Genomic DNA, 23,979 nt, shown 5'->3' with positions numbered 1-23,979 from the left:
GTAATAATTTCTACATGACCTATAAATTAACTATGCATTGATAAACCTATAAATAAAAATAAAAACACTTATGTTCAATTTGATTAAATTTGAGTTCTGGTTTTGATTTTAAGAATTGTAAAATATAGGTTAGAACAAAGTTTTTGGTTCTTAAATTTGTGTGCGTGAAGTCGGGGGGCCCAAATTCACGCACATCTTAAATTTGCTTCAGAAACCGCCAAACCGGTTCTTTCGGTTTTGGTTGGTCCAAGTCTCTGACCTGGGTATGCAAGTATAGTTGATCAAATTTTGATTAGATTTTCCAAATTATACAAACATTGTGGCTACATTTGTTACCCAAGTAGTATGCAGTCTGCTATAATAGTTGCACCTCACGTTTAAAATTATGCCTGCTTCATGGCAAGCGTATGTAAACGTCGTCGTAGTCGAGAGGGAACGAAAAATATATCCAAAATCAGGGACTCCAATTTTTTCTTTTCACGATTTTTGTTCATATTACACATAATTAATGCGATTTGATTATGTGGGAAAGAAATTCGATGTTTCATAACGCGCGGTATTACAGTAATAACGAGTGAAATCGATTCGGCGGCGGCGCGGTGGCGGTGTTGGTGGCGGTACTCGCGGCGGCGCGTTTACAATATAATATAATTCCTTTTCACGTCGCCATTTTGTAACCACTTGACATTTGCATATAGGAGAAACAAAACAACAGAAAAAAAAAAATCGGACCCGTAACAATACTCACACGTATATAATATACACGGCTGGTAGGCTGGGTGAGCGGGAGGGCGGTCGTGGGTTGTTATAAATCCTTTGCGTGACGGCCGTTTAAGCCGTTTCGTTAGTATACGCTGCTGTCGTGGGTTCGAGCGAGAAAATCGTATACATTATACAGGGCGCTTTTCACGCGAGTCAGTCAGTCAGTCGATCGGTCTACCTCGGACCCACAATAGTAAGTAAGCAGCGGCAGAGGTAGTACCTATATATGTATATGTATCGAGTGTTCGTTAAATACATATACTTATAACGTACAGGATGTTTCAGCGTCAACTACTTTTCTCTATTCTATAAGTTTGAAATATGATTTTGGAAACGAATACTTTATTATTGTAGAGATCAGCACGATAAGTGTTAGTAATGTATCATTTTTGGTTTACCTCAACTCGGAATTTAAATATTATGGTTTACCTCAACTCGGAATTTAAATATTAGTATTAATCTCGCTTATCGTAGGAACTATAATGATACTAGCTATGTGGCTACTTATGGAGTTGATTGATTTGAAAATGTTAAAAGTAGAATTCAACATTTCCATTAAGAAGTATTTAAATAGTCGCGGTTATGCGTGCGTATTTAATATTATAGGCAGGATGCGCGCAGGGGTGTCATACCGGAATTCGTCATGATGGCGGGCGAGTGTGTTCAAGGACAAATACGAGGTGAGACACCCGATATATATTTATATATATATATATAAATAGGTGGTAAGCTTGTGACGCTTATGTGCTTGTGCGTGTACGAGTGTGTGAGTGTGCGTGTGCGAGCCCGGCTATACAGGGGATGACTGAGCGCTGACGACAGAGCAAGCGAGCAAGCGAGCAAGTAAATATAATAATAAGTACGCGTTTCCAAACTTATAGTTATTGAGTTTTTTTGCCGTTTTTATGGGATTCTATAGTTATAATATCGTGAGAAAATAAACACCGTAAACAGGAAAGCGTGAATCAATCTCGCCGCCATCAAATCTAAGCCGCCGCGGTCGTTCCGGAAGTATTGTATTGTAATATATTATATAGATACACACTCGAGCGGTAGGTAATATAATAATTATATAATCATATAATATCCTTAAGCGTGAAGTTTGGCCAGATGACGTCGCGTCGTGTACACACACTGCGCTGGGCTGTACACAACATTCGCGTACATATTATAATAATATCATAAACACCGCAGGTTCGGAGACGGAAGTCATGTAGCGCGGCGGCGCGGTGGCGGCACCGGCGTTGGCGGCGACGGCGGCGGCGACGGCAGCGGGTGCACGCCAAGAGGTTACACTACACCTCAGTTTCGGTCGGCTTTGCATCGCCAACGGTCGTCGGTCGCGAGGACTTTGGCACCGAAACGCGCTCGTCAAGAGTCGTACATTATGGTACGTACCGCCGATGTGCGCGCGGCGTGATACGCCCCCGTTTTTTGGTCGGGGGGGTTGATATCTGGAGATCAGAAACGAGCACGCACGCACGCGAACCTTTGCCACCGTCGCCACTGACGTCGAGGACACAGCAGCCATTCCCGGGACCGGCAGTAGCGTCCATCGAAACGAAACGATAATATTATTATGAAATCACTACTACTTACGTGGTCACCGATTTTGTACCTGTACGAGTTGTTGTGCGCGTAAGGCCGGCGGCTCGACTTTAAAGGCAGTTGTGTGCGTGCGTGTGCGAGCAGATCGCAATCCGTGCCACATTATATCTCTGCAGATTTAAAATAATATTATGATCATTTCGTTTTCGAGTCCGAACGTTTAACGAGGCAGTACCACCTATACACAGGTACGAAGACTGCGATACACGTGCGTTTAACTCTCGGCACGTGCAGCTATTATTACTATCGGTGGGTGAAGCTAATAAGATCGATACATTATTCTCCACGTTTTTAATCTTTAATATTATATTAAATATGAGACTTTAAGACCTCGCAATCGGTCGGACGGTCCTAAACGTAACAAAATATATGATATTATGTATAATTTTTATATTACATTATTATGTAATTACCCATCGCATACGTGTGCGTGTGTTACAGGTGTTCCGATGGGGTGGACGTTACAACAGCCCAGGTCCCGTCATTTGTTATTGCTATTCATAACGTTCGCGTCATGCATCACGGTCGTGTTCATCTCCAAGTCAGGTGAATGATTATTTGATCGTAATATTTTAATAATTACCTACTCACGTCTTCTGCCTTAAACCGCGCGTCGTATCTTTATAATAGTACAAACATATTTTGTCACTTGTAATATAAATGGGATGATAATTATTCTATTGCAGAACACTCGTTATACCTTCTTCTGACTGTCAAACCTCAAGATTCACACTTTAAGTATACATTTGTGAATAAGGACCACCCTGTTCAATGTTAATAGATACGTGGGTATTACCGATTATATAGTAAGACTGTATCTATATTATAATATAATTTCCACTTAAATTATAAGTTTCAACACTGACCATATTTGACGACGTTACGTATTATTAATATTTTATCCAATAATTATATCATGATTCATAATATTTAAATGTAAATAATCAATTATTTATTTGAATAAGATAAAATACAGAATTTGGATGTGGTTCATTTATATTAGAAATTGCAGTATTCATAGCAATCGTTACTAGGTATTAGTTTTATCTTAATCGTTTTCTACATCAAGATGATTATGGGAAATCCATCTCTTTGCCAAAAATTACATTCGGTGACAGTTTTTAATATAAATGAATCGCATCCTAATTCCGTCGTATATCTTACTCACATATATAATTGATTATTTACATTTAAATATTATGAATTATGATATAATCATTGGATAAAATACTAATGATATCGTAACATCATCAAATATGGTCAGTGTTAAAACTTGTAATTTAAGTGGAAATTATATTATAATATAGATACAGTTGACACTATAATCTATAAACATTGGACAGGATGGTCATATATATTGTCATCAGCGTAGGTACAATTACAAACGCAAGGTCTCAATAAGACTGATCATAGTGGCCGCTTAAGATATTTTAAAATTCTAGGAAAATATATATTATTCAGCCACCCTCTTTTTAGTTACCCATCAACAAATCAATTAAAAAAATTGTCGAATTTGAATGCTTTTGTTAATATAATTTTTAGTTAAATATATACCCCTCATGTAATATATTATATAAAATATAACTCATCACAACTAAATATTATACTGTCTTAAAAAAACATTGCTGCCTAGGGTTGTTACCAATTTTATTAATAAATTAGGTTGGCCCTTCTCTCCATATCGACAATTCATATTGGGGTAAGGGGTGAATTTTAAATTCTATATTTTTGTAATACGTTTACCACTATACCGACGTGTTTATACAATTAATGACTGTCACTTTATCAACATTTGTAAAATCAATTCAATTTGTGGCTCTAAAAAAAAATGGTGAAATCATTAAGGTAATATTTTCTGTAAACTTGCAAGTTTCCTTTTGGCAAATAATATTTGTATGATGATTTATGATAAATGATTCGAGTTTCCGGATTCGTACACAACATATAATAATTGATAATACATTCAGATTTAATGGTTTTTCGGTGTTGCAAAACGATAAGTATACATATTATAATTATTCCATCTATGGTGTAAACTGTAAAGTCCCCATTACAAATACGCTCTGTATCATACGAGACGGTTGAGTTAATAAGGTACCGCCGGCACCTGCACTGTAAAAAATGTAGTTAAATTTCAATTAACGAAGCAATGTAAATTTACACAGAATATGTATGTTTATTAATTTTGCATGTAAAAGTAAGTAAAATTGTCATGAATATTTAAGTAAATAATGTTCACATACATTTCTGTGTAAATTTCAACCGAAAATGTTGTGTAAATATACAAAGGTTTTCAAACTAAATTCATTTTATGTGTAAAATGTTAGTAAATTTATCACAATCACATATGCAAATTTTGTTTGTATACATTTTTGTGCGTATTTCAACTACGATTGCCTTTAAATATACAAATGTTATCAAAGTAAATTAAATTGTACATCAAAACATTGGTAAATTTATCATATAGTCACATAAGTAAATAAAGTTTACAAACACGTCTGTGTAAATTTTAATTTCTGATATCAATGCTATTAAGTGCTATTTGAGGGAGGGCCTAACCTAACCATGGTTTATACCGTATGTGATCAAAGTAGGTACCTATGTGGAGCACGTGAGTCAGCGAAATATTGATGAATTAAATGTTTGAAATACTTCGACAGACATTTTCTTATAGTTATGAAGTGTATTTGCAGAGCACTGAAATAGTTTATTGTAAAACAAATATCTACAATTATTAGAGAACATACAGCCATTGTGTTTTCTTTTTTTCTCTAATGAATTTATTAATTTTCCATAGATTTTAATAATTCACCTGCATAGTACCTATACACACACAATTACTTGCAAACAAGTGCCATTTATTGGTATTTATTTTTTGCTTATTATATTATTATGATTATATTATTACCTCTCACAAATCACCTATTTATTTATTTATTTATGTTCTTACAGACCAATTTTATTAGAATGGTTTAAGTGTGAATTATATCTCATCATATTGGTTTCTTATCGTTTTTACCATATTGTATTATGACATGATTGTAGTCACGTAGGTATATAAAAATAATAGCTAGGTAAATTCGTACACTAGCGGAATATACACAATAAATTATTAAAAAAAAACGGTAGTTGTGAGAATAAAAAAAAATCAATACTTTAAATACATTGGTGTTTCCAATCTGTGAGAAATGAGTTCATGTGATTTTTAGTATAAATAAAACATAATGGTATAAAATGTTTGAAAACAAAATAAAATATATTTTGACATTGATGGGGTCTACGTCAACTACGTATTACAGTAATATTTTTTTCTACGATAAATTTTCACCATTATTTCAGATAAAATATAAGTATATATGGGATGATCCATTTAATCGGCTGCAGTAATTTTACAAAAAATATTTCTGGGCTTAAAAAAATGTGCTCAGTAAAATATAGTTAAAATCAATAATTGTATAGAATTACATATTTTATTAATCTGATTTTTATACCAACTTTTTTTTTATTAAAGTGTTGTACTAGGTTTTTTCGTTTTCACATTTATAACTTCGTTAAAAAAAAGCAAAATAATTGTCTAGAATTTCTATGTAATCCAAGATCCAACAAAGTGTGATTTTCGATACGAATATAAGGAAAGCGAAGCCACCGGCATCCTCGACAATTTGATTTTTCATATGTCACAGTTAGAGACTTGTGTACGTGACTGACACGCCGTCTTAATTTATTAATCAATTTCAACCCAATCCTATTTAAAAATTTTTGGTGTAAGAGTATGGGTGCATATATAAGAGGGAAAAATATGGTCGGGGGGGGGGGGGCTACATTATTTTCAGATAATATATAACTATAAGTTGACTACATATTATAATAGTATTTATATAACATTATAGATACGATTTTATAACAATATTAAAAATGTTATTTATATTTTAAATGTATTGATTTTAAGGCGTATGAACTATTTATTATATAAATAAATACATAATATATAACATATTCAAAGGGGTGAGGGTTCTAAATTCCTTAAGCAGTTTAGACCCTTGGATTCGCGCCTTGTATGTGTGATGTGTGCAGTGTTTGTGCACGTCATAGGAGTCCGAGAAGCAGATAAACGTGACCGCGTGTCATAATATAATATGTACCTACCTACTCACAATACGGAGCAGTGAGTATAAAATAATCGATACAAACAAATAATGTCCACATCTATTGCCTAGCATTAAATTAAAATTAAATCGCGTGTTTGTGGATTAATTCAAAGCCTGCTATTATTAAACATGTAAAATATATACATAATACATACAATATGTATATACAGGGTGATCCAACAAGTATCCTCACCCCTTTTTTTCTTTAATAATGAAGTTTTCAAAATCTGATTTTTGGAATCTTTAAATGTACTCAAAGAACATATTTTCATAACCTTGAGATTTTTTGTGCCACTTAAGGAGTGTCCTGTGGTGATACGAACCTTTTTTTTCAAATGAGAACCCCACTTTTTTTCTTGAAACTATTTAGCAGATAATTTTTTTAAGAATTTTGATGTATCGAAATCAAAATTCGAACGAGTGGTTTCCAAGTTATTGGACAGTTTGTGCCAAGGATAATAGTCCATAATAGGGGAATGCTTATACATTTCTACACATGGAATAAGAAAAATAACTAAATTAATCAAGAAGGATTTTACTTGCTATTTATCTAAGTGTTTGACTAAATAAATATAAAATGACGTATTATTTTATATTATGTGTATAGACTATAGATAACAACGTATACTGTATAAACATACTTATATATATACTTCTTCCCTATTATAAACTATATTATCCTTAGCACAAAATGTGTAATAACACTAGAAAACTACTCTTTCAAATTTTGATTTCAATACATCAAAATTCTCAAAAAAATTATCCGCTAAATAATTTACAATAAAAAAGTGGGGTTCCTATTTGAAAAACAAAAGTTTGTATCATGACAGGACACTCTTTAAGTGGTACGAAACATCTCAAGAATATGAAAATATGGTCTTTGAGTATATCTAAAGATTCCAAAAATCAGATTTTAAAAAACTTCATTATTAAAAAAGAGGGGGGAGAGGTGAGTATACTTGTTGGATTACCCTGTATATATAGGTAAATACGTATGTTCTTAAAGTATTAAAGGTATTTTTATATTTTTATTTCGTCAGACAAAATATAAAAAAATTCCTATACATATTTTAGTTTATTTGAGATATCGTGGATTTGCTACTTTATCGGTAAGCTTTAAAAATTGATTGTTTTATTTTATCCCTAACACTATAGATGTATAATACGCATTTTGTATCCCAATAGCTACTATTGCCGAGAGTAATGTCAAAAAAAAACTAATTTTATCTTGCTGTTCCCTATTAATTATTATATATTTATATTTTATAGTTAATAATATAGGTATACCTACTATTTATATAATTAGGATTATTTTATTACATATTTATATAATATGATTTATTATATTATAATATAATTACTGGTCATAACATTTTTCCAGTTTTTTCAATTTTTTTCAGTCATTCAAGGTGTACCTCACCAAACATAATATATATTTTTAATTTTAATTTTAATTCCCAAAATATATGATATTCTGATTCTAAGCAAACTTGCAGGTTTACCAAAATATGTTTTTACTGAAGATTAATTTATAGAATCCTTGGTTTGGACTGTCAAGTTTTTTGTATATTATTCAGCAGTGTATTTTGTTTGGTTCAGTCTAATATTTCTACAAAAATTATTTTAGAACAAACTATCCTGTGGCTGTCCTGTGATACAATAAGGAAAATTAAAAAATAATCATATTATCAAGTAGTGAAAAACTCAAAACCAAAATTTTTGTAAATATTTTGAGAATAATTTATTCTATACGATTTTTAGAAAAGTGACCTCTAAAATAACCTCTATTGAGCTATTTATAGCAATGAGACATTTTTCGAATCTTGTATTCTTTTTAAGATTATAGTCAATACAATTTTTTTCAAAAGCTTGAAAATTGAATGCAAGAGTCCTCGTAAGATGCTTTTATAGTAGTTCAAAAATATTTAAGAAAAATATTCACAATTATTTTGTATATGCATTTATAAAAGTTTAAATGTTAACGAAATTCATCAAAATCCCGAAAATTTGAAAATTATTTTTTGGTTAGAAATAATTAACTTTTTTTTTACAACTAACATAAGAAATTTGATTAGAATGTTTCCTCCAATAAGTTATTCTATCTTGATCAAAAAAAAATAGTTCCCTGGACCGTATCATAAATTTTGAATGAGCGTTTGATCCTAAATTGTTTGCTATACTCAGAAGTTTTTAATTATTAAATTACATAATTTATACATGTATCTTAGGATGACACCCAGTCTTCGCTCAGAATCATTTTTTGTATGAAATTGAATTCAAATCTAACACATCTATTACAATGACATACTCGACAACTACAACTGTACAGCATCGCGACACCCACTTGTCCACCTTTTTTTGGTTTTTAAATATTAAATACATTTTTTATATATTAAGGACATCACTGGTTAGAATGTAACTTTAAAATGTAAAAATAATTTAAAGTGGACATAATAATTATATAGTACATTGGTTAGATTGATACCTATAATACTTTCCAGTATATGTTTATGTGAAAATGTTACATATTTTTAAAGCATTATTATTGATATCATTATGTATATATATATGTGTATTTAGTTTCAAATACGTAAGTGAAAACGCTTGTCAAATCAGAGATCGGCAATTAAACTTTCTTGATTTTTAATTTTTAGAAATGTATTAATTGTATCTGTATGTTATATGTTTATTACTATGTATCTACTACCATGTACATTGTACACCTACCTAAATAGTGAACATTGATAGTAAACACATTTTTATCCGGCGTGATTGCATAAAACTAACAGAATAGATTAAAGCTATCGAACTATTGGCGATAGTAAGCAAATGTAGGAGCGCTCTATAGTCGCTCTTAATAGGGGAGCCCACCATAATAGATTTTTTGACGGTACTCACGTACCTTCATTTTTGAGATAAGAAAAGACTACGTTAATAAATTAAAATAACAATATTTTGAAAATTTTTTATCACTCGCATTCGCAGTTGAAAAATGTTAAGGACCAGTTGTACCGTCTAAGGTTACACTTCAATTACGCTTAATCAGCTGATAGCAGATTTTATAACCGGCCAACTTTGGCCGATTAAACTTTGGTTAACTAGTCAACAACTGGCCCTAAAACGCCTATAAACTGTAGTTTAACACCAAGTTTTTAAAATGAACAAAGCTATTATTTAGACATCATGGTTTAAGATATTATAATATAAATTATCTTAAATCGTGGCGGACGCCATGTTTAAACTGTCCAGTTAAAAAAACCAATAATCAAAAACTTAAGTTACTTCAGGTTATTCCAAATCATTGAGGTGAGTTTATTTTATACATTTCAGAAGTAAGTAGGTGGGTATGTGTATAATGTTTGTGGTATTATTTAAAGGCGCAAACAATGGATGGAAAATTGTCAAACAGAACAAATTTTGTTGAACAAAATTCCTGATTTTTCACAAAAATATTATCGGGTATCTATGTAGTATGTAAAGATTGTAAAGATAATATGTTTTTGAATCCAAACGTTAGGGAGGGTCTTACAATGAATGCTATGCCAATATTATTCAATAATGAGATTTTATAACAATAAATTGTGCTACTATAGTATGCGGTCTACCAAGAGTAGACAATCTATTGCAGATTTGAAGTATTTAAGTACTTATCACTCAGATAATAACAATTGTAATAACGCACAATTAATTTATAGACAATTTAACTCAATGAAAATCTAGAGTTTGTGTTGAATAGAAAAATAATTTTTAAACTCAGTACCTAATAATGAGTAGGTGAGTAATTAAGCTAGCTTTAATGTATGAGAAAGATGGCGTTCCATCGATTCCGCCAGACCTTTTTATACTTGGGTATAAGGCTTATCGATTCCGCCAGTGCAGGTAGTCTAAAAACGACCTATCGATTCCGCCAGGGAAAAAATAATCTTATATTAATTTATATTAAAATTCAATATTGACTTATTTTGTAGATACCTATATTATTATTATTATTATAAAATTTTATTTATTTAACTATATTGTATTATTTTATGTATATATTAATTCACATTGCATTAGTTTGGCATCCATCATACTATAAAAGTATCATTGTATAACTTAAAACTATATTTCACTAAATTAATTGTATTATTTTATATATGTATATAAATATTGTATTGTATTGATTATTATACTGATTATTAATTTTATTTTTTAATATTTAAATTAATTATTGAATTATTTTTTAGATATATTATTATTATTATAACAGAAACAGGTTGACTGCAGCAGTTGCCAGGTCGAGGTAGAAATTGGTAGGTGGCGGAATCGATAGGTTGTTTTTAGACTACCTGAACTGGCGGAGTCGATACTGGCGGAATCGATGCTACATTGGCGAAATCGATAGGTCTCCGAGAAAGATCCGTTATCACACTCAAGCGGTATAACAATTTGAATCAAGGAAAACGTCAGTGTGAACAGCCCCGTAATTTTTCATTTACATTTTCATTGAGTGAGATAGATCTCCGAAACCGGAGAGCGGATTTTGTTGTTTGGGGTCTTTTTAGATTCAAATTTGCTAGGAGATGTGCACTGAAGATTTTCAGAACTTTATCTTTAATAGTTAGCTCACTACAGACCTTCAAAAAAAATTAAAACACATTTTATTGGGGTTTTTTTTTTATGTTTTTCAGCTCTTAAGCTTTGTTGTGAATTAATGGTTGAAGATAAAGTTCTGAAAATTTTCACTACACTTCACTTAGCTAATGTGAATCTAACAATACCCCAAAAACCAAAATCCGTTCTCCAGTTTCCAAAATCTATTCTGCTAAATGAAAATCTAGCTAAAAGTTACTCTTTTTTTAACTGGTAAAAATTAAATAATTTTACATTTCAACTATCATACTTAGTTGATTAAAAATTGAGAAAAAAAAGTCCTTGTATAAAATATTAAAATCTTCAATGCAAACTTCAAATCTATTTTTCTGAACATTAATATATTTCTAGCATTCCTTTATTTTGAGTTGATAACTTTTTAGGATTGCCGTTATTTGTATTACGCGGAATTCAAAAGAACCTATATATAGTAGGTATACATAATAAAGAATATAAAAAAAACATGAAAAATACTTTTATTATCATATTTAAAAAAAGCACTGTCCCTGGCTTTTGTTCACGTTGAATTTAATCACGATTGGACCACCACCGTTATTTACCGTAATTAAATTATATAACATATAGATTATAGCGCGTCTATTGATTAAACCTTTTTTACATTTTTGATTTGACAATTATTGAAAAGCATGTTTTCGCCACCTTGCAAATTCAATATTTAAACTTATTTTCGTTCACCTACATATAATATAATTGATTTTAACCCTGTTATTTTCTATTCAGAAGCTTTTTGTACAATTTACATAACTATCGCCTCAGTTTTTTGTTGTCAAACATAAGTCATTTTATAAATTTTTATGCTAAAATAAATAAAAAATAATTCTAAAGGTGTTTTATTAAAATATTTAATGCATAAAATCCCATATAATATATTTTTTTTGTGTTTATTCACTGACTCGTAAATTAAGCATTTCAATAATGGATTGAACTGATGTTTATATTCGTTAAAAATATAATGATTGTAATTATGTTCAATTATTTAATGTATTTTAATTTAGCATAAAACTAATGTAAATATACAAAGAAAAACGAAGAAAGAAATAATTTTTAAATAATTTATTTATATTTTTATATTTTTATTTTCTGGTCGTTTATTTATAAAATTATTATTTTAGAACTGTTTAAATAAAGATACTAATTATCTTACAATTCCGGGTATTCTAGTATTTTCTATAACTATTTTTTGAATGTCTGAAAATCTCAGCACATTTTTTTTAAGTAGACGGAGTTTTCCAAAAGTTTGATTAAAAATTTGATGTTAATATTATGTCCTATGAAGATAATAATTGCATCACGTCCTTAGAAGTTTTCAATGATAAAGACAAAAACAATTAACTTCAAATTATAACTTTTTTAGGAGCAATTTTATGTTTCAAAACAAAATCAATAATATTATGCGTCCAACATGACGTTATATTGATTTGTAAAACCTATAAAATTTTCACAAAAAAATAATATTAAGCATTTTATTCTTATACGTGTTTGAACGACATGAACATTTGTCGATATTCAAATTTATTTTTTAGTTTAAATACAAATATGGAATCTGTAATTTTATGTGTAAATACTGTACTAAATCTATTTTAAACACGTACCTATCCTCTTTGTGGTCCACTCAAAATTGTAATCTTTATAACGTGCTATGAATAATATCTGATTTTAATTAATTTTTATAATTACAGTGAATATTAAATTCATTACACATTTCTATGGAATTAATACTTCAGTACTTAACTTTATGGTCACATAAATAAAATGTGTGCTCAATTAGTTGAACACATTTTGGTTTTGGTTTAAAATAAACTAATTTTAGTTGAATGGGATTCAATATATATCTTAAGTCGACTTAACGGATTGATTGTTTGGTGATGGTTTTCGTCCAATTTGAATTTAATTTATTTGCTCGATGGATAGGAAAACTAGTTTTCCGTTCTAGAAATGTACCCACGCGTCTTCCTGACAAGTTGGTTTAATAAATTTGTCTTGGAACGTATATAAACCTATGTAATCAATTAATGACTGTTAATATTTAATCAAAATAACGAGTAAAAAAATTTTAAGTATAAAATTGTAAGTGTGAAAACAGAAGATGATTTTCGAACTATTTTTTTCAAACAAACAAACTTTGGTAATAAATAATTAAATTAGTTTTTGATTCAAGTAATTATAATATGCATAAGGTATAATAAAAATATATTCATTATACTTTTAAACAAAAAAGTTGTTATTTCTTTTTTAATTTCCAATTTATTTTATGCCAATATGGATTAAGTTTGACATATATATATAATATAATAATTAATACATATTATAAATTGATTTTACTAATCAGTATACTTTTTACGTTTCTCTCATTTTGCATAACATAGAAACTATAATATATAATATCAAATTAATTTTTTTATGGTGCTTATCTGGAAAAACCATAAATTGACTGTATGACAGTAATAATGAGAATATACGTTTATTAATTAAATATATTTATATACTTATAATTTATAACCAGTATTATAATATATGTATAAAAAGTCATATATTGTTAAATATACGTTGTCATTTTGATTGACATATTCTACAAATTTAATTTTGATTTCAAATATTCATTTGTATACTTGTCTATTAAATATATATTCAACAAAACTGGATTATGTTGAAAAAACACAGGGCCTACGGACTACGACTTTAAACTGTAAAGGATATTATTAGTAGCATAAGGCTTAATTATTATTATTACTCAAGCCACCGGTTAAAAATAAAATAATAATTCTGTGCATTAGGTTTGACCATCTAGATTTCAATAAATACGGGAAAACTGAAGAAAACAAATGAATTAATGATAATCCAACGGCTCAATAATTCCATACAACTGACTACTGAGCAAGTGTTACTACTTGCGGTATGTGATGACATCGGCTAAAGCACTTAGGGTATTATGCTCTCAAATGGTTCATAATACTTCATGACGTGTGCTGCAAATAATTATTGGTGCTATGAGCATTGAGCCTTGATAATAAGTAATAACCATAGCAGTAAATAGTAATATTAAGTTATAATATAATATGGTGCCTAAAATTACGCAATTTAAAAATGTAATATTTGGTCAACATTAAAATTTATTTATATTTAACTTTACTATTTTGTGTTTATTCTACTTAATAACCAAATAATGATTCTCTCATTAATAAAATCATTATATTATATTTTTATCAGTCTTCACATTTATTCTGTATTTCAAGTTGTTTCAAGATGCTATTCAGAATAATATACATGACAAATATAAATGAAAATATGTTGTATAGTTATCCCAATACGACATAGCAAAAACTAAGATTATAAAATAAAAAAAGTACTTACAAAATTGTTGAAATATTGAATTTGATTTAAAAAAAAATCGAATCTTATGTGAGTGTATAAAATATAATAATATAGGTTAAGTGTTTTAAGTACCCACGAATAGTAATAATAAAAGCTATATAAAAATAAAAATATCAGAATGACGGATGGGGGAGGCGTCTAGTATAGTACCACACGGCAACAAAAGTAAATGTCATATTTTATTTAACGAACTTTTCTTGTTCTAGCCATTTAAACCGAATTGTGACTAGCCCAAATAAAAAATTTAATAATATAGTATATTATATAATTTATAAATATATAATATGTATTATCATATCTGCATAGGTAATGCATAATCAAGAATTTCGTATTCTCATTTCAACATTGCAGCACGGGTTCCACCGGGACGAAGGCAAAGTCACGACGGGATTTGGGGGGGGGGAGGTTAAAGAGGAAAAACCATCGAGCTTCTGGGGCGTCAAACGGAAATTCATATTATAGTAATATCCTGTAGTTATTCATGAATCGCTGCAGCAGGTTTCGTGGGTCTAATAATACGTTATTGCACGTACGATAAGAATATGGATTTCGTGCAACGAAACGTCCAATGATTCGGCGGTTTAGGTTAGATTTCGAGGAAACAACCACAAGTGGTTATCATATTATTGTGTAAGGCCGTTTCCCTGCAAAAATCACGAGTCTATCGTGTTCGTTACAGTAATAGTGATCATCTGTGGTAGTTTTCTACCAAAAACCATATTTAATGTTGAAGATTGAAGCATATTTCTGACTCAAACTGCCGTCATTAATCATTGTTGCCGAACCAATAGGATAATGCAGTTACCCACATAGAACACAAGTTATTTATAGTGTATTTTATTTCTCGCTTGGTTTAAATTTAAAAAAACAAAAGCATTTAATTACATTTACTGTATTTTGTAAAGTTCAAGATTTAATCTAATAATATTATGTGGAATTAGGACATTAGGTTCTGTACAAGATCTAGCTGGGTGATTAATTTTTACTGCTACGAGTAGCACTACTCAATTGGGTACCTGTATGGGGCATCGTACTATATTGTTATCCTTTTTATAGATCAGAATAATCATTATGACATAAAGGTATATTGTAGGTCTTGCAAGTATTTTTTCAGTTTTTTTGAACATTAAAAAGAAAAACATAAGTCTATTGCACCTATATTCAGCACATTTCCGCTGGAACGTATACATTGTGAAACTAGTATAATAAATAGATGTCGGTAATAATACAGTCCTAACAGTATTACGTATTTCCGTGTCGTCTATATCGATTCGTTATAGACCCTGTCGATACGAAATGAGACACCAAAATGAATACGCCTTGGACAACGATAACATTTAGACGTTTGAGATAGTTACGAACTTAAAACGTCTATAGTCTAACTAATAAGCTTAATGAAAATGTTTAGGAAACAAATTACCAACGACACGTTTACCACTCCATTATAACATGTCCCTTAGCACGAGATAAATGCATTCTGTGTATTATAGAAACAGATAGTAATACGCTTGAAAAATAGAATATTATTTGTCTCTGAGGACTTTTAACAAATCTTTTATCGACCAGACTACATCAGTGTTGGAAAAAATCAAGTCGAGGACCTACGCCACGAGAATTATATAGCAGTATACTATGTCAGAAATAAACACGGAAGACAGACGTTTCGGAAACACGATTTCTAATGGATTAGCTGCAGGAATTGAATGGACATATTTGGAGCAAAATTTATTAAGAAAGGCCGTGTTTATTATATATTTATTATTATCATGGACACATGATGAACACCGGGTAGCACTACCGTAGATTTTAAAATATATAGAAAATAACCACAAAATATAATGAAATTACAGCGGCCTTTATTTTCAAAAACCAACTATTCGACAGACTTCTAATATAGTAGTTAAAACTCAAATGGGTAGTTAAGATGAAAGTAAATACCCACATTATTGAAAAATAAGAAAAGAAATAAGGACTAAAAATGTTAAATATTTATAGTCAAATTATATGTGATGATTCATTCGGGAATATTAGATACAGGTTATGGACTCGAACGACAAAACCACACGCCACTTAAATGGAACATTTCTGCAATCTTAATAATAGTGATCCATTTTGCTATTATTTATACCCCGACAGAAATATCGAGAAAATACAAATAAAAAATATCTTAACGGGCTTAACGAAACACTTTATAAGGGTATCCCCTCCTACCCCCGGTAGCCGAGTAATACGAAAAGTTGTATTTTTGCTATGCTCTTGATTTATAAAATTAAGGATTTAGCTAAAATTGATTACTTTTGCTACTTATTTGGAACTAATTAATTTCCCTAAAAAAACTTTATAATTGTATAAAAAAGAAAACTACGGTGAACTTAATCATCCATAAATTAAATTACAAAAAATGTTCCCCTGATTGTGTATAGTGCGCGTTTTAAAAATGAGATGTAATTAAAATGTTCAACTTTCTTTGGTATTGTTTTTGGACCAATGAGAGGTTTTTAATAATTTGTTCATTTTATTTACAATAAAAATGTGTTCATTATATTATTATAATTTGACCACGTTAATTTCCTCAATGGTGTGCAACTTCATAATAAACTTCCAAGCATGTTATTGTTCATTAAGTAGGTTATTATATTAGTTTCAATTTTGTGAAATTAATGACAAAAATAAAAATTATTTTATCAAATATTATGAATTATTTGTTCAGAGTATTATTTAAAACTTGTTTTTCTTGTACAACATCATAATAAACTGCCAAGTATGTTATTGTTCATTGAGTAGGTTATTATATTAGATTGTATTTTCTGTTTTGTTAAATTAATGACAAAAATATAAATTATTTTATCAAATATTATGATTTATGGTTGTTTGGGGTGTTTTTTAAAACTTATTTTTATTTTTATTTATTTTTATCATCTTTATTTTGAGGATGTTTTATATTTTTGTACTATTTATAGTCCATTATTCGTACTCAAATAATATAATAAAAATCATAGGAACATATCATTAACGGGGAGTAACCGAATAGGTTCCGGTTTGGTAAAGGTGTTTATTAAGTTGAGCTGATTTGAGTCACGTTTGTATTCTGGTCAAATAGTTACAATTTTCATTTTATGCATTTTTTTGAAATAGTTAATAAGTTACTAAAATTATAAGCAATTTATACATAGTCAATAGTACAAAATATAAATAAGCCTACACTCTAAGGCATAAACAATTTTACATTTTTTATTTTCGTTATATTCAATTTTGAAGTAATAATGCAAGGAAACTTACCAGCAAACAGGAAATAACTTATACTTTCAAAACTATAAACTTGATACATTAACGAAAAATTTACACGAATTGAATAATTGAAGAAAGTTTGCTTTAAATTTGCAAATCGGTGATTTAAAATTGTATATATTCTATTTTATTATTTTTATTTTGTGAACCTAAATGACAACTATTTGATTTCAAATTTAACGATTTAAATTGTACATTGTATTATTTTTATTTTTTTGACACACATAACCACACATTAAAATACCTCAAATTAAGACTTTTAAAAATGGGAACCAATTCGATAACTGCCCATTATCGACCACAAATAATGGTAGGTATATAATTATATAGTTATTTTAAAATTTCAAGCATAATACTTGTAGACCTATTATTATCAAATACTTGTATACTGTATATCCTGCGAAACCATCACCCGTCTAATTGTGAATTGTAAATTAGGAAATTTCTTTAATAATGTTGATGTTTCTTAATGAAAATTCGTCCAAGTATTTTCTTAATTTGTGTACTTAATCATTAATGATGATACTATAAGAAATATAAAATATAATTTAATGTAACATATTATTTATTATAATAAGACATTCGTGACGAACGATTAAATTGAAATTAAATTAATTTTAATTAGGCACTTTCATTAATTTAAAATCATGATAGTCCAAATAACTTTCAAACGGCGCACACGAATTGAGTACTGAGTCCGGTAAACCAATATTTTTTAACGAATTGCGTCACGGACGCAAGTCACGTTACCTTTTTGCTTTAACATTTTTTTTAGTGGTTTCCAAATTTATTTTTAATTTTGATAATATTTTTAAATTGAATAACAATAATTAATAATATTAATAATAATTAAATAATAATGAAATCACGATTAAAGATTATGTTAACATATTGGCCAATAAATATAAATACAGACAAAATTAAATTAATATGATTATGACTTACCAATGATATTATGTTTTCACAGATTCAATTTTCATATAACCTGACATATCTTAATTTTTTCAATATCACTTACCACTCAACTATAGATAAAAAGGTAACACTAATTGCATCATGGACCCAATTTGTTCAAAAAGATTCGTTTACCTGTTTTGGTACGCAATTCGTGTACGCCCCTTCCAATTCTATTGTAATTGAACATTAGCTATAATCCTTGGTACTTAAAATTAATAACTTAAAAAGTATTTGTTCGAATTTCGATTAACATTGGTAATCGACATTTAAAAAGAATCATCTTCTCAAGGTTCAATGACATAAAAGGTGTTTTTTATATATAAAAAAGAATTTGTCTCGCCAAAGGACACTTTTTAAAGTGTAATAAAAATCCAAGTATTTTAAAAATATATGAACCTTATACTAGTATACTTGAAAATTTGAGTAAATTCATTGTGGAAGGAAATAAGGGTGATACTTGTTCAATCCCGCTGTATAATCCTGGATTATTCCCAGTTCACAGTTCGGAATATAGTATTTAATATTCATTATAATTATAGTCAAAACTACGAATATAATAGTATATGGTTTCGCTGCAGAATATAAGTTATCAGTTATTAAAATGATTACTCATACTAAGAGGACGCCACACCCGCATGTGTTGTTGCACTCTTACAAACGAGTAACATACCAAATTTACGCTCAGCAGTTCAAGTTTTATGCCGTTAGCTTAAAAATTAGAGTGAATCGACCTATTATGAAACTTTATGTTAAGAACTTTATCTGTGTTTTGTTGGAGGTTTTTTTACAATAATTCAGTTTTTAAGTGAGTTATGAGCATTTTTAATTTACATTTATTATACAAGCATACCTCACTTAAAAACTGAATTGTCATAAAAAAACTTCCAACAAAACACGGATAGTGTTCTTATCATCGAGTTTCATAATAGGTCGATTTACTCTAATTTTTAAGCTAACGGCATAAAACGTGAACTGCTGAGCGTAAATTTGGTATGTTAAGCGTTTGTAAGACGGAGACAACACATGCTGGTGTGGCGTACTCTTAATTATTACTGCTAATTAGTGTCACATATTACGTACTTATTTTTATACCGTTAATTTTAAAATAGCTCTAAACTTTCATATACTGCATTTGCATAGAATATATAAAATTATACATATATATATATAATATATATATTGTACAATCTAATATAAATAATTGTATTTGAAAAATAAATACTGGTAGAGCCAAGCCCGACACCTCCCCCCTATGCAAGTCCACAAGTTGTAATAATACGAGACCCTGTGATATTTATATGTTGTTAAAATGCATAATATTATGTACTTTCTATGTAAGTACTTACATTCATTTAATATCTAAATCGATGATAATTTATACATTACGATTTTGTGGGTATGGTCTTTGCAAAAAAAAAAAAAACCATAAAAGTTTAATCTAGATTAATTAAAATAGATATCATTTTATTTTACATTCGTCAAGGACAAAAATATAATATACAGACAGCAGTGGACGTATAAAATAAAATAATGAAATATATGTCCACCGCCGTTTTATATTATACAATACATATACATAACGACAAAATGTAAATTAAATATCTATATGAACGTTATTTATACATTATAATTCATAATGCTATGAACCCCATTAATTTATGCTTTTTTAAATTTGGGTTTATTATTTTTACATACGCACGCATGCAACACAATTTTATTCAAAATAATATTATAACTGTGTAAAAACTACTCAATTTGGGTATTAAAATATTTTAAGGAATATGATAGCAACAACAGTTTTTTTTTCACAACTTTTGTTATTATTCAACTACTTACCTCTACCATATTCGTTGAAATATATTATATAATATAATACGTACATCCATACTTCATGTATAATATAATTTTTTCGTCGTTTATCGTCGTTGATAATAAAATATTTTTAAAAAAGAGAGATGGAGATAAATACTGATGAACGAGAATTTTTCAATTTACTCCATAAATATTGTAATTGAAAAACAGTATCAAATAAAAATTCATTTAAGCGAAAACGAGTCAACATAGTTGTATATAGTTTGCCTAAAAAACGACACTCGTTTAAATGTCTTCGACGTTTTTCTCAAAAACTACAAAAGAAAAAATATGACCTTCCTGGAGTACAAAGTACGATAAATTTCAAATATTTATAGCAGTCGATAGTAGTATTGGTACATAAATTCTTCAGCCTTATCGCCATTTCAAAAAACTCGTAAAAAATACAGTTTGCAAAATGCTATAGTTCCATCGCTTTACATCAATGTCTGAAATTAAAATATATTATGATTTTTGTTACAAATACCTTTGCAATATACATACTATTTTTATGCTAAATATTTTAAAGTATACATAGTTTCTAATGACTATAATGAAATTAGTCCGGTTTTCGACAAGACGGTGAACATTTATGATTTTTTAACAGAGTACCCTTTTTCATAGTACGGATCAAAATGTAAAAACCAGTACATTTTTCACTTTTCATTATTCCTTGTATTTTGCTGATGGTATGATTGTTTTATTATTTTTTTATTAGGTATAGTAATATTGTTCATCTGGCGTGTAGCATGTACCTACGATTGTATGAGTTCAGGAACTCCCTCATGACTCAAGATATTGCATTATTATTTCAAAAATTAAAGCTTGTGTATCACGAAATATGACTTAATACTTTTGTAGTTCTATAAAATATATACTGTTTTTTTATTCCTGTATTTTGCAGACCAACTCCACAACCGTAGGCCATCTCGGCACTCACTTTTAATTACATATTTTATTAAGGTACGTATAGATAAATAAATCCATGTCGCTCCGTAATTTTATAAGAACTCGGCACATGGTTGCAGGCGGTCTTCGAAAAAGTGACAGTTTGTCAGGTGGCTTGGAATTGTGATCGTAGTTTTTCATAAAAGTTATGATATGTTAACTAATAAAAGTACCAATAAATGATAATCTACCTAAAAAAAGTTTTCTTGTTATTTCATGAAAACAAATTTAAGTTAGCGAATATACCCCTCCTTAAGTGATTTTTAATTTATTATACATAGTCTATGCGTCATAGAGGTCTGATTAAAACTTAATTATCCATTGTAAAAAAGTTTTCTTATAACTAATAATTTATGGCTCCAAGTCTTACTTTGGTACCTATTATATTTATACACCAAAAGACGCGAGATAAGATAAAAACAAAAACTTCGAGTCAATTTACATATTGTATAGATCATCTGTTTGTTACATATACCTACTATTCAATATTATATTATTTTAATCATACGAATAAAAAATCAGAAATATGAATCGGAATGTGGAAATTTAAATTAATATTGTTATATATGTTGTATAGTGATGTATTCTACGTTTCAAAAACAGTCTGCACACAGAGCTTGCACAATATAATATATATTGTATATAACCTTTAAACTGACTAAGATTTTGTTAGTAATATTGTTTAGAATTTTTGGATAGTTGGCATAAAAAATACTCCGTATTGCATTATTATCTTTAAACACTGGAAACAAAAATATCAAACTACGAAGACTTTGACATTTTACCGGTTTTAATAATATAATATCTATCTAGGTATAATACAAATTTTTAGCATTTTATCCTAGAAAATATGGTGTATAAAACATATTATCAACTTTAGAATACAGTACCTATAAACAGGTATTGGTTTTCTAGTGGAATTTAATAATGTTGTATGGATAAAATATCCATACAACAGATGTAATATACCTATAAATACCAATGTTTCAAAATTTAAGATACCAAAAAGCTAAGTTAAGCACACCGAAAAACTTCTTTCTATTTCGGACTAAACCGGATAACGAATAAACAACAAAACCATCATACAATTTCTAGAAATGACCAACCTATTGAATAAAATCTAATACCACTAAAAAACGTACTATAAACAGGTATTATTTTTAAAAAAAAATTGTGTGTTATATTATTTTCATAATTTTTATTTTTTTCAAAATGTAATATTTTTTCTCTTCGATCATATTATAAAATTTAATATTATAATTATTTAATTAGAAATCAAATTATAACTGAAAGTGGTCTTTCTTAACGATGTTGTTTTAGTAATCGAAATGCTATTAAGTGTAAATATCACATAATTATCATTGACAATTTATTTAAATATTCTTACAAGTAAATTACGTTATTTTTTTTTTTTCTAGTGCTTATTTTGTTATTTGAACACATTTCTTTAAAAACAACTATTTCTCATTCATGTTATCATACATATTCAATTAACTGTTCAGTAATAATATAAATCACATGACATTTTCTTTAATAATATTGTTCTTACGTTTTAAATACACGGTTGGCTTGATAAAAGTTCCAACTGTTTTAAACGATATATACAATCTACCACATTATTGCTAGGGACATTTAATTAGCCTTTGAGTATAAAACGTCTATCGTTTTGAGCAATCGTGCGTTATTCCTAAATAGCAAAGTCTTGAAAGGAGTTGGATGAGAAACTATAATAATATAATATTCTCTGTAATTATTACATTGCAGTAAAGTTCAGAGACCTTGATTCGAGTGATATAGTTGTAAAAGATGCACATAAACATTCAAATATCGCATATTGTCTGTGCTCTGTACCTACTATACGACTTGGAGTTTATCGTCGTAATTGTTGTTGTAGTCTTAGTAAAATTTGTAAACAATGACGGCACATATTTTATGAAAAGCAATTCTTAGTGCAGAGACGTTTTTTATTACTCTCGTTTGTTATAAGAACAAACTAGGTATCTATATAATTTATCATTCCAAATATTATTTTATGCGTGCTACATTTTTTTATAAACACATAAAGACGTTTGTCCCCTACTATATTTCAAGAAGTGAGCTTATGATGCTTAGTGTAGTTCAGGAGCACAAGTGTTTTGAATTTTTAAACTGAATTATAATTCAGAATTTAGAATAAAACAAAGACTTACTTATTTAAGAACATATAGTATTTTTTAATAATGCCTAATTATACATATAACTATTTAAGTATTATTGTGAACGATAATTAAATAATTAAAATTTAAACCCTACATTTTATGAAATTTTTATTGAATTATTATGCTTTGGAGTTAGGATTGAGAATGGCAATCAATTATATTGGATCAAATCAATATTATGGAGCTTTGTATAT

General features: G+C 28.9%; 1 protein-coding gene across 3 annotated transcripts in view; it reads left to right on the top strand.

Moving 5' to 3' along the window:
* Positions 1 to 835: 835 nt before the first annotated feature.
* The window catches only part of LOC111043086 (alpha-1,3-mannosyl-glycoprotein 4-beta-N-acetylglucosaminyltransferase B), a 33,317-nt gene continuing 10,173 nt past the window's right edge, over positions 836 to 23,979 (top strand). The window contains exons 1-3 of one of the 3 annotated variants that reach the window (XM_022327899.1): positions 836 to 955; positions 1,957 to 2,152; positions 2,812 to 2,916. In XM_022327899.1, the coding sequence (XP_022183591.1) occupies positions 2,820 to 2,916 (97 nt within the window). In that variant the 5' untranslated portion in view covers positions 836 to 955; positions 1,957 to 2,152; positions 2,812 to 2,819. Of the gene's footprint in view, positions 956 to 1,956; positions 2,620 to 2,811; positions 2,917 to 23,979 lie in introns of all 3 variants that reach the window. The other 2 variants (XM_022327898.1, XM_022327900.1) reach the window with 2 other exon arrangements.

This window comes from Myzus persicae, unplaced genomic scaffold (genome assembly GCF_001856785.1).
Source record: "Myzus persicae strain clone G006 unplaced genomic scaffold, MPER_G0061.0, whole genome shotgun sequence".
Lineage (NCBI taxonomy): Eukaryota > Metazoa > Arthropoda > Insecta > Hemiptera > Aphididae > Myzus > Myzus persicae.
This window is presented reverse-complemented; position numbering and strand designations above follow the sequence as displayed.